The sequence below is a fragment of the Mercenaria mercenaria genome, chromosome 3, assembly GCF_021730395.1.
Source record: "Mercenaria mercenaria strain notata chromosome 3, MADL_Memer_1, whole genome shotgun sequence".
Taxonomy (NCBI): Eukaryota; Metazoa; Mollusca; class Bivalvia; order Venerida; family Veneridae; genus Mercenaria; species Mercenaria mercenaria.
Window position 1 is genome coordinate 15,075,323 of NC_069363.1, and position 14,361 is coordinate 15,089,683.

General features: G+C 32.7%; 1 protein-coding gene across 2 annotated transcripts; it reads right to left on the reverse strand.

The window, feature by feature from the left end:
• Nucleotides 1–591: 591 nt before the first annotated feature.
• LOC123523644 (phospholipid phosphatase 2-like) lies at nucleotides 592–13,862 on the reverse strand. 2 transcript variants are annotated; one of them, XM_045301302.2, is made up of 6 exons: nucleotides 13,414–13,862; nucleotides 5,456–5,607; nucleotides 3,808–4,028; nucleotides 3,467–3,587; nucleotides 3,075–3,251; nucleotides 592–2,933 (listed from the first exon to the last, which is right to left on the reverse strand). In XM_045301302.2, exons 1-6 carry the CDS (start codon nucleotides 13,502–13,504, stop codon nucleotides 2,661–2,663), a joined length of 1,035 nt encoding a protein of 344 aa, XP_045157237.1. In that variant the 5' UTR covers nucleotides 13,505–13,862; the 3' UTR covers nucleotides 592–2,660. The 2 variants fall into 2 exon arrangements, with proteins under 2 accessions (XP_045157237.1, XP_053393876.1); XM_053537901.1 differs by lacking the exon at nucleotides 13,414–13,862 and adding an exon at nucleotides 9,412–10,027.
• Nucleotides 13,863–14,361: the final 499 nt, after the last annotated feature.

Genomic DNA, 14,361 nt, shown 5'->3' on the forward strand with positions numbered 1-14,361 from the left:
AAGATATATGGTAATCGTTTATGGCCATTCAGTCGGTCCAAGGATTTTGTCCTACATGTTGGCAGTGCCAACACACTTATGATGAGACATTTGGTGTTAAAAAACCATTGTCATAATTCAGCAGTATTCTTTTGTCTGACGCATCTTTCATTGTTGTCAGAGCGCGCGACATCTTAACTTGAGAGCACGACACATTGTATTTTGTGCCCGACAAATTATCTCATGCGTGTGACATATTTGATTGTGGGTATGACCTTAATTAAAACATGGGACATACTACCTCAAGAGCGCGACATATTATTTCCAGTGTTCTACCTTTAATTTCGTACGCACTAATTCTTGATCGCACGACATATTATCTCTAGCGGTCGGCATTTTATCTTGAACATACGATATATTATCTCAAGCTTACGACATCTTTACTTAAGAGCATATTATCTGGTGCACAAGACGTCTATCTCGAGCGCTCAAAATAATTTGTTTTGAAAAAAAGTACGTGTCCTAAAGACACCATCGTTATGTTATAATAATAAAGTTTCATTTAATACAAGAAATTATAATTAATAAAATGGACGATAATAACATGAAAAATCAGTTATTCATACATGTATATACAAATGCAAATTATGGCACCATATATGTTATGTACAACCATTATATTAATTATCTTTTGAGAGAAACACGAGATGTTATCATTACAATTTGTGAGTCGACAACATGAAAACAATCTGATTATTAGACGTATGAAGCATAGTATAAGACGCAGTTTCTGGTCGGATGTTTTTACATATTCAATGCATCTTTACAAACTCTTTAACGTTTCGTTAGTCAGACACTGTCATTGACGGTCACAGTGACTTAAATTGTAACAAATGACTCACGAACTATTCTCAAGAAAATTTGTTGATTCACATGGTATTGTACGGTGGTATGTTTAGGACATGCATTTATATTTTTAAAGATTAAATTTTCTCGTGCGCACGACATCTTTTCTCGACTTAACCCCTGCGCTCGACATCTTATCTCGAGCTCTCGACATCTTATTTTGAGCGCTCGACATCTTATCTCGAGTGATCGACATTTTATCTCGTGCGCACGACATCTTATCTCGAGCGCTCGACATCTTATCCTTATCTCGAGCGTTCGACATCTTATCTCAAGCGATCGACATCTTATCTCGTGCGCACGACATCTTATCTCGAGCGCTTGACATATGAACTCGTGCGCACGACATCTTATCTCGTGAGCACGACATCTTATCTCGAGCGCACGACTTATAAAGCCCTTTGTGTGAATTCAGATCATCAGTAAAAACATACGACTGCCACCGTTTTTGCTTTCGTTTCGATTACACTTATAACTGTTTCACGTGTTTGCAGGGTTGTAATTTAAATATACAAACTGATAAAAAAAAGGCAGCAAAAATTCAGTGATAACGTGAAGGAATAAATTCAAGTCCTTTAAAAAAAGATTAAGTATGTAGACTTCACCCATATATCAAAGAATATCCCCGTTTCCCCTTAATTCATGCATGCAATTTTATAACTTTTCTGATAATGCGCGAATTTATATCAGTCGAACTGCGATTTGTTGCTTCTTTAACATGCAGTAAGCATCATTGATTATGTTCGTTTAATTTTGAAGATAGGATGACCAATTATGTGCACTGCTGTCCCAAATAATATGATACACTTGTACTTGTGGGAAGTTTAAATAACATTTGAATAGGCGGGACCCTAATTATCTACTTGTCCACATGTTTTACTGATTACCTAAAAACACACAAAGGGCCTTAATATATATAGATATGATGTCATGCGCTAGAGATAAGATGCCGTGCGCACGAGATAATATGTCCTGCGCACGAGTTAAGATGTCGTGCGATCGAGATAAGATGTCAAACGATCGAGATAAGATGTCGAGCGATCGAGATAAGATGTCGTGCGCACTAGATAATATGTCGAGCGCTCGAGATAAGGTGTTGTGCGCTCGAAATAAGATGTCTTCCGCACGAGATAATATGTCGAGCGCTCGAGATATGAAGCCGAGCGATCGAGATAAGATGTCGTGCACATGAGATAAGATGTCGTGCGATTGAGATAAGATGTCGTGCGCACGAGATAAGATGTCGAGCGCTCGAGATTAGATGTCGAGCGCTCGAGATAAGATGTCGTGCTCACGATATAATTTAATCTAAAAAAATAAATGCATGTCCTAAACATACCACTGTAGTATTGTGTTTTATTTACCCTAAACATTTTCTAAATCATAAAATACAATTTCACATAGGTATGACTGATCCATGTTTACAATGTTTCTTCAAACACACATACACCCTTTGATACATGACATTTAGAGACTAAACGCCTACTGGCATCTATTCTAAAGAGAAAATTTATAATTCATCTATTTACATGTACATAGACACTTGCAAAATATTCAAAATTTCACAGAACAAATCTTGTTTGCTTTTACCAAAATGTTTATGTTTGGTAACATAATCATTTTTTCATCCAGTAAGCAAATTATCCACCTATTTACAATAAAACCTAAGTCGCTCTTTAATAACGACATATGTCATAGTCTACTTCAATCTATGTTGTATATCTATAACAACATACTTTTGAATAATAATTCAATAACCATTATACTCAAGTGTTTCACACACCTTCAAATTGTCCGATAGGCTTCACTGGAATGGTCAAAGTCCTGGTGTTTTTATTTCGAACTGGCTTAAGTGTAGGTACAGATGTTTGTAATCCATCACTAACTTGGTGGAAATATTCATTTGGTAAGAGCGGAGATGGTGTCTGCGGCTCCCTGTCAGGTATCTGCCCGACAGAGCAACAACAATCACGTGGCTTGTTAGTGGTATTTGTAGAAAGAATGTCTACAGTCGGTGATTTAAATATATTCTGTCCAATGGTTTTGCACTGTAAAGGAAAACAAGCTTTCATTACAATGGTGTACGTATTAAATTAAGCAAAGGCTTCAAGAGTAAAGAGGATGTACTAAGTTGGCTTTGGACAGTTACTAATTTCCTACTGTTGCAAACGAATGACTACAATACTTACCACGAATATAGCGACAGTGATGCCTAAAATATTTCCTGCTATGACGTCAGAAGGATGATGCATGTTATCTTTTACGCGTCCTATGCCGCAGAGTATTGCAAGGAATAATAGTCCAGATTGCAGATAGAACTTCAGTATCCGTGAAAATTTTATTTGTAGCCGTTTTTGGATATATATCTGAAAATAATTAATACATTCAATTTCTTAAAGGTAATGGGTTCAAACACTACTCATCATATGTCAGATTTAAGCACGAACTATTCTCCCCATTACTTAATTTCATAGCGAAATGTTCGATTCATTTTCATTCATAAGATTTGTAAAATTTAATCTGCATGAACTATTGCCACATTTATTGACAAAAAAAAAACAACACAAAGATAAATACATACACAAAAGAAAGCTGCAATGTACATAGAGAATGCAGCATGACCGGAAGGGAATGATTTCCGACTTTCTCCTACGGTGTGTCCTCCATAGTCACTTCCTGTGCATGTATATTCAGCTATGTATCTACAATATAATACTATGATTCAAGTCGTAAAAATTTGAATTGGAAAATTAAGTCAAAACATCTAAAGATTTTCATCGAACCATACAAGTAAAATTAATCTTGCTTAAAAAAAGACTTACAACGGCGACAACATTGCTTTAAACTTTATATCATAACTAACCAATCATATGTTTCTCGTAAGACTGAAATCTATGAATGTAGCACACAAATGAAACCTACCCAGGACACAAAGTCCTGTTGAAGCTTGGCTTGCAAACATCAAAAAAGTTTGGTCGAAGCACTCCCATCTTATTTTTGACCACCTCTACAACTAGTTCCTGTATGACGAAGCCAACAAGAAATACGCAACAACTCTTTACACAAAATATAGTATCGCCGACAGGTTGACATGGTCGTCGGCATTTGCTGTCTACACTGTTCAGAACTTCCGTCAGCATGAACTGTATGGAAAATAATGAATGATATAGAGCGAATAAATTTATTTCATTATGTAAATGATAATACTGAAAGAAAAAATAGTGCTTTAATGGTATTTTCAACAGGCATCTTCAGGTATATTTGAACTGCTATGATTAAGGGTAACTGTTTATATCTAGAGAATTCATATTATCATTCTTTCCTGATTGCATTGTATGTTATTGCTATTGTTCATATTTCATCATTATTATATTTTATATATCTTCAGAATATCTACTTGATGCTTCTTGTTATTTTATTCTAATTATCTTAAATATAAGATAATCTTTTATTATAGTGACATGTGTATGGCATCGATATATACATATAAAATAATACAAATTCTAAACACCCGGCCCAACGGGCCTATATGTCACCTTTCATAAATATTTAACAATATTTCACGGATACACACACTAAAAGAATACAACAGTGAACATGGACATTTTAAATTTAAAGTGCTTAAATAAATGTTAAGCTATTTCGTTATTCATATATATTTGATATAATAATGTAATGATATCAGTTAAAGAAAGCATGGTACAAATGTTGTTGTTTGTATGTCTTTACATATGATTTACATAAAAATATTTAAGTATTTAGATCTAGTAACATGATATCATGCTATATCATCTTCTTAATATATAAAATAATAAACAAGGCAACACAAACAAGAATATGTAAATGCATTGCATAATTCTGTTAACTGAAATTTGTTGCGCTAATTTTACAGAATAAGCCTTATGTATATATCAAGGTAAGTTTGCACTACTAAAGGTTAATTGTTATTTCGTAAAATTCAGGTTAAAATTACAAGTATACAGTTGGTTATATACAAAACAGTTGTCCAATTAAGCGTCATTCATATTTAATTTTGTTAGATGTGACAACATCACTAACAATAAAGATAATTGTTATCACAGAGATATCATGTTAAAACGTTTCTATGGTTTCATTATTTATTTATTTATTTTGTTGGGTTTAACGTCGCACCGACACAATTATAAGCCATAATGTATGGCGACTTTCCAGCTTTTTTTATGGTGGAGGAAGACACCAGGTGCCCCTCCGTGCATTATTTCATCATGAGCGGGCACCTTGGTAGAACCACCGACCTTCCGTAAGCCAGCTGGATGGCTTCCTCACATGAAGAATTCAACGCCCCGAGTGAGGCTTGAATGCACATCGATGAGGGGCAAGTGATTTAAAGTCAGCGACTTCAACCACTCGGCCGCGGAGGCCCCCTTCTATGGTTTCATGTCACGGTATAAATAGTTATAGATGTACGTATTAACTTCTTTTATAACTGCTATGCTGTATGTTAAAATAAAATGAACATACTTTAAGATGATGTGTAAAATACAAGGTGTGTACTAATACACTTATAAAACTTGTAAATATTTGTACTTACTATCCCAAGGGAAATAACACAGCCTGCTACTATCAACACGGTTGTGGACACGGTATCTGGTTTGTAAGGATAGCTCAGACTTTTGTCGTCACAGAAAAATCCTGTCTTGTATGGTGTACCTTGTAGAAACAGGAACAGCGTGGGTAGTGCAACTGAAATTATATCAAACTTGCACTAATCAATTCCTGAAATAAACATAAACAAGAAACGCAAATATAGAAGCCACCACCATACTATACTGTTCTGATTTGCTAAACGTTAATGTGAGATTCTAGATCATAATACAATTTAAGTTTAAGGAACTATTTGTGATGTAGCAGCTACGCAATAAAACAATGTGTTTACAACTAAACTGTGGCGTTAAACAGAAACAGAATTTGAAATCTTTCCAAGGTATGCAACAAATACGAAAAATAGTTTATGGTATTGAAAAGTGACTGTACACGCTGTATTTTCAGACTGATTTTTCCATATATTTTACCACAGCAGGAAAGATGTATTTAGCTTTCAGTCTTGGTTGTAACCGTCTGATATTGTTCCTAACACGGCTTAGAGATTGTTTTGTAGCTCATTCGGTGCAAGTGCAATTACTTATAACACAGGGTTAAAACTTATGTCTTCAAAACTACCAAGCATAATGCAGAAACAATATTGCGAAGATATAGATCATTTCTAATAAAACACATTTTGAAATGCAAAGGAGAATCCCGATCCATTTCGCTATTTGATTGACTGATTAATTCATTCATTAAGTAAGTAAAAGTAATCTATTAAAATAAAACCAATATTATTTGCACTCTGACTCGGTGCAATTTCAGAATTATTGTCCGTATCAATATTCACTTTCTTTTGAAACGATGAAATGTTGATTACAAATACCATCCCAGCCATAAAACATTTAAATTATGTTTGAGGCAAACAAAAGGACTTAACCTGGTTAAGTTTAATGATACTATAATATTTAAATATTAAATTTAAAAAAGAAGTTCTGTGCAACAGCTTATGAAATGACAAATTAATCGATTTCGAAAATATACTACTCTCCATACAAATATTAAAAATAAGCAAAACTTGCACACAAGCGATCTCAACAGTGTTTAGGATTTATTTTCGGAAGCTATTAATTATCACACTAAATGATAGCTTTAAGCTATATTATTTATTTTATTTACTTTCATTAAACTATTCTTTCATTATAATATTATAGCCTTTTCTGTATATCACTTTGAAATTATTCTACAAAATTAACTGACTGTTTATTGTGTGTATTCTGTGATGACACACATAGATATAATTTCCTTATGTATCATATGTTTTAGTTTGTATTGACATTGACAAAGACCATTATGAAGGTAAAAGATAATGTCGTGTACATGATAGTCGTGTACATACATAAAAGGACAAATTAGGGACGAGCATCTTTAGAGTAAAAAGGTTCAACATCGTTCGATGCGATTCTCTGGCCTGGCCGTGTTTCTTATGTTCTGTAATTCCGGGGAATCTACCTTTGTCTTTCAATTTTTGCTAAGTCTAATGTAGTTGTAAGGAATAAGTAAACCATACGTTAGAGTTAAGGTGTTCTACGTAGGAGCTATTACGTAGTATGTATGAGTTAAATTACTATTTAGTGCTCAGGAGTTACTAAAGGACTACTTATCGCTCCGCTTCTCTATAAAAGGACTTTAAAATGCAAATGAAAAGTCATATTATGGGGGAAATGCAATATATACTGTTTACTATAAAATATGCGAATTATACAAACAGTTTACATTGAAACGTGCTACAGAAATTTTATTTATAATTAGCTAATCTACATTCTGAGTTAACTTTGAGGAAACTTCGGCATTTGATTTTTCATATTTATAATATAGTTATAGTATTAATAATATTAAATATTAATATATTTCATGCTGAAGGAAATAGATATTTCACTGTTAATGTAATAAATATTAAATGACAATATAAATCATTGTTAGGTTGAGTTAAAACGAGATAAAGCAATAAAAATGTCAAACCTTTAAACTTACCATTTGTTCAAATTACATTGACAATAGAATATCCTTCAAACATTGGCATACATTTTGTAGATCTGTCATTTAATTAAGTTATGTGTAACATTAGATTAGCAAATTTGATCATTATTTATCATTACAAGATGCTTTAGATTGACATTTCAGTAATTGAAGGGCTGGATGTCAACGTGATGGTGAACTTGTCAACATTTGTATCAAAGTGGCACACAACATTGACACTGTTCTACAATTTAAGTAGGTTTCATAGCTTTTAGTAAAGTATAGCTAGGTATTTCTGACACTCAAGTAGGTATATATGTAATATCGTGTATACTATTCTGTTTATAAACCAGTTTCTAGCATCTATTTATACAGCACAATCAAATGATAAGACTAGATATATCCTTGACTTCTACTTGTTTTTAAACAGCGTAATTTAACAGAGATTCATCTATTTTCGTTGTTGTTCGTATAAATGTGAACTTTTTTGCTTTGACAAGACTGTATATAAAATCAGACCCTCTATTTTGTCGGGCACCACCGTATCACAAGCGATTCTGAATATTCTAGGAGTTTTTGACACAACAATGTAATGATTATATTTACTTGGCGGAAACATTTTTTATGTACATTCGCTGTGTTTCTTTCGGACATGGTTGGAATTGACAGTGAGGTTTGTTGCACTTTTGAACGAGACCTTTCCTTTATTTTAGTTACGAAAGAAGCAACTCGTTCAACTGAGGCAAATCATGAATATTGCAGGTTATTTTTATAGGATATTAAAAATGCTTGATGACATATTGCATACATTATTTTATTACCCTTTTCATGTCTGAACGCTAATTAAAATCATTAAATATCACTAAAATACTCTTTTTTTTTTTGCAAATCTAGTACAGTGAAGCGCAACAACAGGTAATCAAACATTGTATAATTAATAGTAAAGAAGCCAGCAACTTGTCAGCAAGAGATATAATCATGACAATAATTATTCAGTTTTTTGTCGAATCATTTAACGGCAGACAGTTAAAAAGTCTGAGAGCTGCCAGGTGTTTATTGCGAATGACGGTATGTCAGGTTTGCACAAAATTACCTCCCCATTCTGCTGTAAATAAACAGAACTTCTTTCTTTCATTATGTTGCATCTAATGTGGTTGTTGTTTTACCTTCGTGTACATTGTATTTCTCACCGTTGCCAGCAATTAGTTCTATGGTTATACAAAAAAGTGGAATTGCATGACCGTTTTAATGTTAATCTATTAAATGCATTAGTTTATAACATTGGTAGCCGAACTATGCGAAGGTAATAGCATTATCCATATGTCTTAATGACAAGAACTGAATTTCATACAATATTTTATAGCGATTTTTCGGTAAGCTTGAAATGTTATCTACGAACATTTTGGACACATCAATCCTCTTTTAAATATATTTCTACATGTTAATTCATGACAGAATCATACAGTGATAAATAAGCCTTTTGAATAAAAGAAAAAAAATGAAAGCAGTTTAAGCTATCATCAAATGATGCTTTTTATATTTATTAAGCATGACAAAAGTTATATATTCAACAAATAATATGCCGTATGACTATTGTGTATCTCTGAAATTAATAAAATTCTAAAAGTAATGAAACATAATTGAAATTGTTCGGTCAATAATTTGTTATGAAAGAATGCTGTAGAAATAGAAAGATTTGGTTAGTTTTGATACTTTAAGTTTTGATATAAAAATACACAAAATTAGAACGCTTTAAGTCAAATAAAGAGGATGTCTTTACAAATTTAATGATATTCAAGATTTACGGCCTAATATGACTTGTAATTTTATTTCAATTATTTATGTATTATTTTGTTATGTAGCACTATATTACTACTTGATGACACTAAAATATGAATGAAGATAAGGCGGAAAAAAAGCAAATAAATAAAACAATAAAGTCACCTGAAAGCCATATAATTGTATCCAGTATTACTTGTGCTGCTATTTGGTGCCGTGTTGGCTGTACATCCTCAGAATTCTTTTCCATGTTAAATATCCGCTTGTTTTTTAACCACACTGTTTGGACGAACTCGTGTTTATAAATATTACAGAGCACAAATTCCTAACGCTCAGTTTACTTATAGCCTGAACGAATGAATAGATATATTTTACGTGTCGGTTAGAAGACACCAACCTACATTATTTCAAGCTGTGATACGTTTTATTCATACAAAACTCGAAGCAATAAACTGACAAGAGGAAGACTAATTTGATAACAATGAAAGCAATGTTTCCGATTGTTTGGAGAAAATTTCTACAGTTATTTAAATGTCTTTTAGCGAGAAAGATATTTAGAATTTAAAAACATTTTCACCTGAATTAATTTCCTGACATTTCAATTATTGTAACGTAGGAAATTATTTCAAAGTGTAATAAATCCTGTATTATTAAAATAAAATAGTAATATCCATAGCTTTCGTGTCAACAGACATGTTCACTTTTTTATAATGTGGTATTCAAATAGGTTACTAACTTCCTTATGAACATAGTCTGTATTATTTTTGAACAAACACAATAATTCTATGATAACCGATACACTTGTTCATAAAATGAAAAGAACACGCTAAGATCAACGTTTTGATAACAGTGATCGCCAGAGATACTTACAACAGATTAACTAACGGATGAGTGTCCTTAGTATGCCCTTTACCCTAGCAGGTCTATCAATGCTACATTTGTAAAGGTATTACGGTAAGTGGTCATCATGAAATATTATTAAAAGTTCAGCTATCGTAAGCAGTTCAGTCCTCGTGTTTCCTGCTTAATATCAACAATTTTCCTTCCGCATTACATTTACCTCTTGTATTAAACCCACAATAAGTTAAATCCCCTTCATTATTTTTCATTATTTCATCACTTACAGCTGCCCAAGTTGTTTTGCATTACGTTGAACTCCTATATCTCGGCATTGCATCAAACCATTTCCTTTTTTAATACATTCAACACTCCTCCTTCCTGCTTGAATTACTTTGTTTTATCAATAGACATGAGAGTTAATAGTTGTAATATATTATGATGAAACAACTACCTTATCGTAAAACAAGAAATATCTTTAAAAATGATGGTCGGCGAATTATAATAAGGAAAGAAGTTTGTGAATTTTTCATCTAACATTCATCTTTCATCTAACATTTTTCAAATTGCAAAACTAAACACCGCACTTTAACAATTTAAATGGTTCTCTTTTAATTTTTCGCAAAGGTTTCGTAGGGTTGCAATTTTGTTCCGTTTATCCTTAGACGAATAATTATAGCAGTAGTTTGATGAACATACATGAAGCGGTTCATGAGAAGAGGTCATTAAACGTGTTTATATTTTTAGCTAAATTGGTCCCTATCCCCATTTGTAACAAAATAGCAGGAGACCTTACGATATTGTTACACATCGAGTTTGATAAAAATCCATTACATTTTAGTGGTTAATGCGAAGAAAGGCATATCTACTTTTAGCTATAGTGGTCCCTAATAGGGCCCAAGTTCCTATAAAAATAAATTTGGAAGAGGACCTTATAATGATGCTCCAGACCAAGTATGACAAAGATCCACCAAGCTGTTCATGAGACGCTGTATTAAGGCATTTCTAGTTTTAGCTTTAGCAGGGGTCAAATGTCCCAGCTAAACAAAGTTGGTTGCGGACCTAATAAAGATGCTACAAATCAAGTTTGATTAGAATACATGAGAAAAAATCAATTAAAGGATTTTTTCATTTATTATTTTTATTTATTTCTAAAATAGGCCAACTGATCCCGTTTAACAAATGCATATTCGCTATTCATGAATCTTTGGACAATAACGTCACTCCTATAAAAAAGTGAAGGTCAAGCAAAACATACAATTGTAATTATTTCAATATTTTTGTTTCATAAGCAAAGTTTGACCATAGTCATATCACATAGATAAACTGTATGAAGCGTACCTTCATTTCAGTGTAATGAGATTCGATCATTATATAGCATATATCAGTTTAATAATTTATAACAAATATATTAAAGCAAACAAGTACTCATTTTAATATGCAATCTGAATAAGTCACAAAAGCAAGAAACCTTTTTATATACAGACGACAATTGTTACAAGGAAAATCTTTTAAAAAGCACTTCTCTACATAAAAGACTCTTATCACACCCTTATTCATGTGATACGCAGACCGTATCCAGCTCTTTCTTTAATTTGATATATGTTGGTATTTGAACAGGTTTTTATCATATTTATTAAACTTACTTATCATTTTGAGATATATCAATATTCTTGCTAAATATACTGAACCAAAGTTAGCTTTAAAACTGTGAACAGCGTCGTTTAGGATAAACGCTTTGTCTACATTTCACTCAGCGTAGCACAATCAACAGAGTGAAAGAAATTGACACTCTCGTCCAATCAGGCAAAGGGTTACATAAATCTTCCATTTTGATAAATTATCTATAATGCGTTATCAAGTAGTTTGATTTGCAAACTGAAGTCACGTGGCATAGGTAACGAAAACCAATTTAGACGGCGTTCGCCGAAAAATAAAGCAAGAATTTTTTTCAACCATGGATTTATTTGTAGTAGACATAACTTGTTTACTATTTGACTATACATTTTATTATGTATTTTATATATTAGCATTTAAGCTTTGCATGTTCCTTTAAAGGTAGTTCACTTAAAGTCTTGGTATTCAGTTCATACACAATACATACGATCAGTTGTATAGTGATTTTAAAAAAACATATTTACTTGACATTTTACACTTCAAATACATTTATTCAAATTTGGTGCACCAAATGACATTAGTATCTCTTGATTTATAGTATTTTCCCAGGGCCCACATAAAAAGCACGTGCTATAAAGCATTACAGCTGAGATATGGACGTAATTAAAGCCACAAGCTATTGACATCACGTTCAGTTTCACAGCTGCCTTACCAGTGGTGATTGAATTCAGTATAATTTGGTGAAAGGGCTTTTTCTCCTTTAAGAAGGTGTTTAATTGGTTTGAGTTCATGACTTAAATTCACACAGAATAATGTATCTTTTTCAAACAGACGGCGCATATTTTTTTGTGTATTTTTTTGTGTATAAGTGCAATACATTTCACCGTATGCACAAGAGTCAGTCATTTGTGTAATAGCAACACTGAAACTTCCATCTGGATACGAAATATATGGACGTGTTCAAAATATGCGAAGACCAGTTGTCTCTACCTATCCTAATTGTTCTGAACCGCGATTTATATTTAATATTTTCATATCTTCTCTTTCGTACACAATGTCATATTTTATTCAATGTTGCATACTTCTGAATTTATTGATCACTGAGAGAAAAACAAAACCGTCAACTAATAACGACAGGCGCAATAGCAAACGTTCTAACATCACATCATAACGCACGCTTTGAATGATGCCAGTATCTGATATGACGGTGTGTCGTACAATAAAGTATGTTAAAGATTACAGCTAATCCCTGAAGGAGGTAGGTTACCTTAATATTTGTATGTGCGCATGCCCAACCGGAAGCTAACGTAACGATTTACGACGACGTTTACGACAAACTAAATGTGTTTATATATCCATTCTACTGAAACAAATCATGAACCTGTCTCCGATCTGATGCTTCGTAGTTTAATAATGCAGAAATAATGAATAGATTGCCGGAGAAACGCTTCAAAACATTGTTCCAAGGTAACCTACCTCCTTTATCACTTAACTTGACGTCATAGCCATTTAGTTCCTAAGAAATTTGAAATAAAATGTTTCGCTTTTGCTACACTATATATTTACTGGATATCATTGATGCTTGTGTTTGATAATGTTGCGCCTGGCTAAAAACGAATTTTTATTTTTGTTATTTGGGTTATAAATGGGAGGAAGCTTGTGAAAAATGAAATTATCATAAATTATCAATCTAATTAGATGTTTAACGTTTACCTGAAATCCATAGGGCGACGTCAATTATTACTTGCACTGTTACCAGTTGCATCCTTGACCGCGACTGTCTGCTTTTAGAAGCACTATCCATATTTTACAGTGCCTTGAAATACTGTAGTGCAAAAATGCACAACTGTTTTATTTAATTAATTATGTCCTTTCTAAAATTGATAAACCATGAACCCTCCACACAACTGATAATATTGTTTCTCCCTCTTTAATTTAATCCGTGAGATTTTATAAATTATCAAGTGTCTAAACTTAATATCAAAGTTTGTTAAAACTTATAAATCATATCAAAATAACTATTAAAAATTAAGATGGTTAATGCTAGCTATATCAACACAGCAAACTATTTTTTTTTTCATAACGCACTATGTTACCTCCACTTTAAGTATTGAAAAGTTCATGACATTTTTAGTGATCAATCCCCAAAACACGGCAACTTTAAATGATAGTGATTAAAGATTCACATGCTCTTATGACTTTTTAATCATCAGCAATGTGTCAGGCTGCTAGAGATAAATCACTGTGTTAAAGTATGTGCTCTATTTCAAGAGTATACACTTCAATTAACTATCAGTTCAAAAGAGTGTGTTTCCGGTTACTCATTGTCTCACTAAAGACATCTTTCTCTAAGCTTTAACACTGCTGCTCCAATACAAGTTTTTCTTTGATGTCTTTTTATGAATTTTAGATATCTTTGATATTATACACCAGTCTAAAGAAATCCAATGTTGGTACATGTAAAGGGACTTGCTGTGTTTAGAAAGATCTCGTATAGTTTTGAAAATTATCCTCTTAACAATTTTAGTTAGGTATTTTAGTTACTTTGGGTCATTTGATTTCGAAAACTGATAATTTGTCGTGTTGGCGCCCGCGTCAGTACGACAGTATGAGGACACGACAGCACAAGAACACGATCTAAATATGACGACGACACGACAA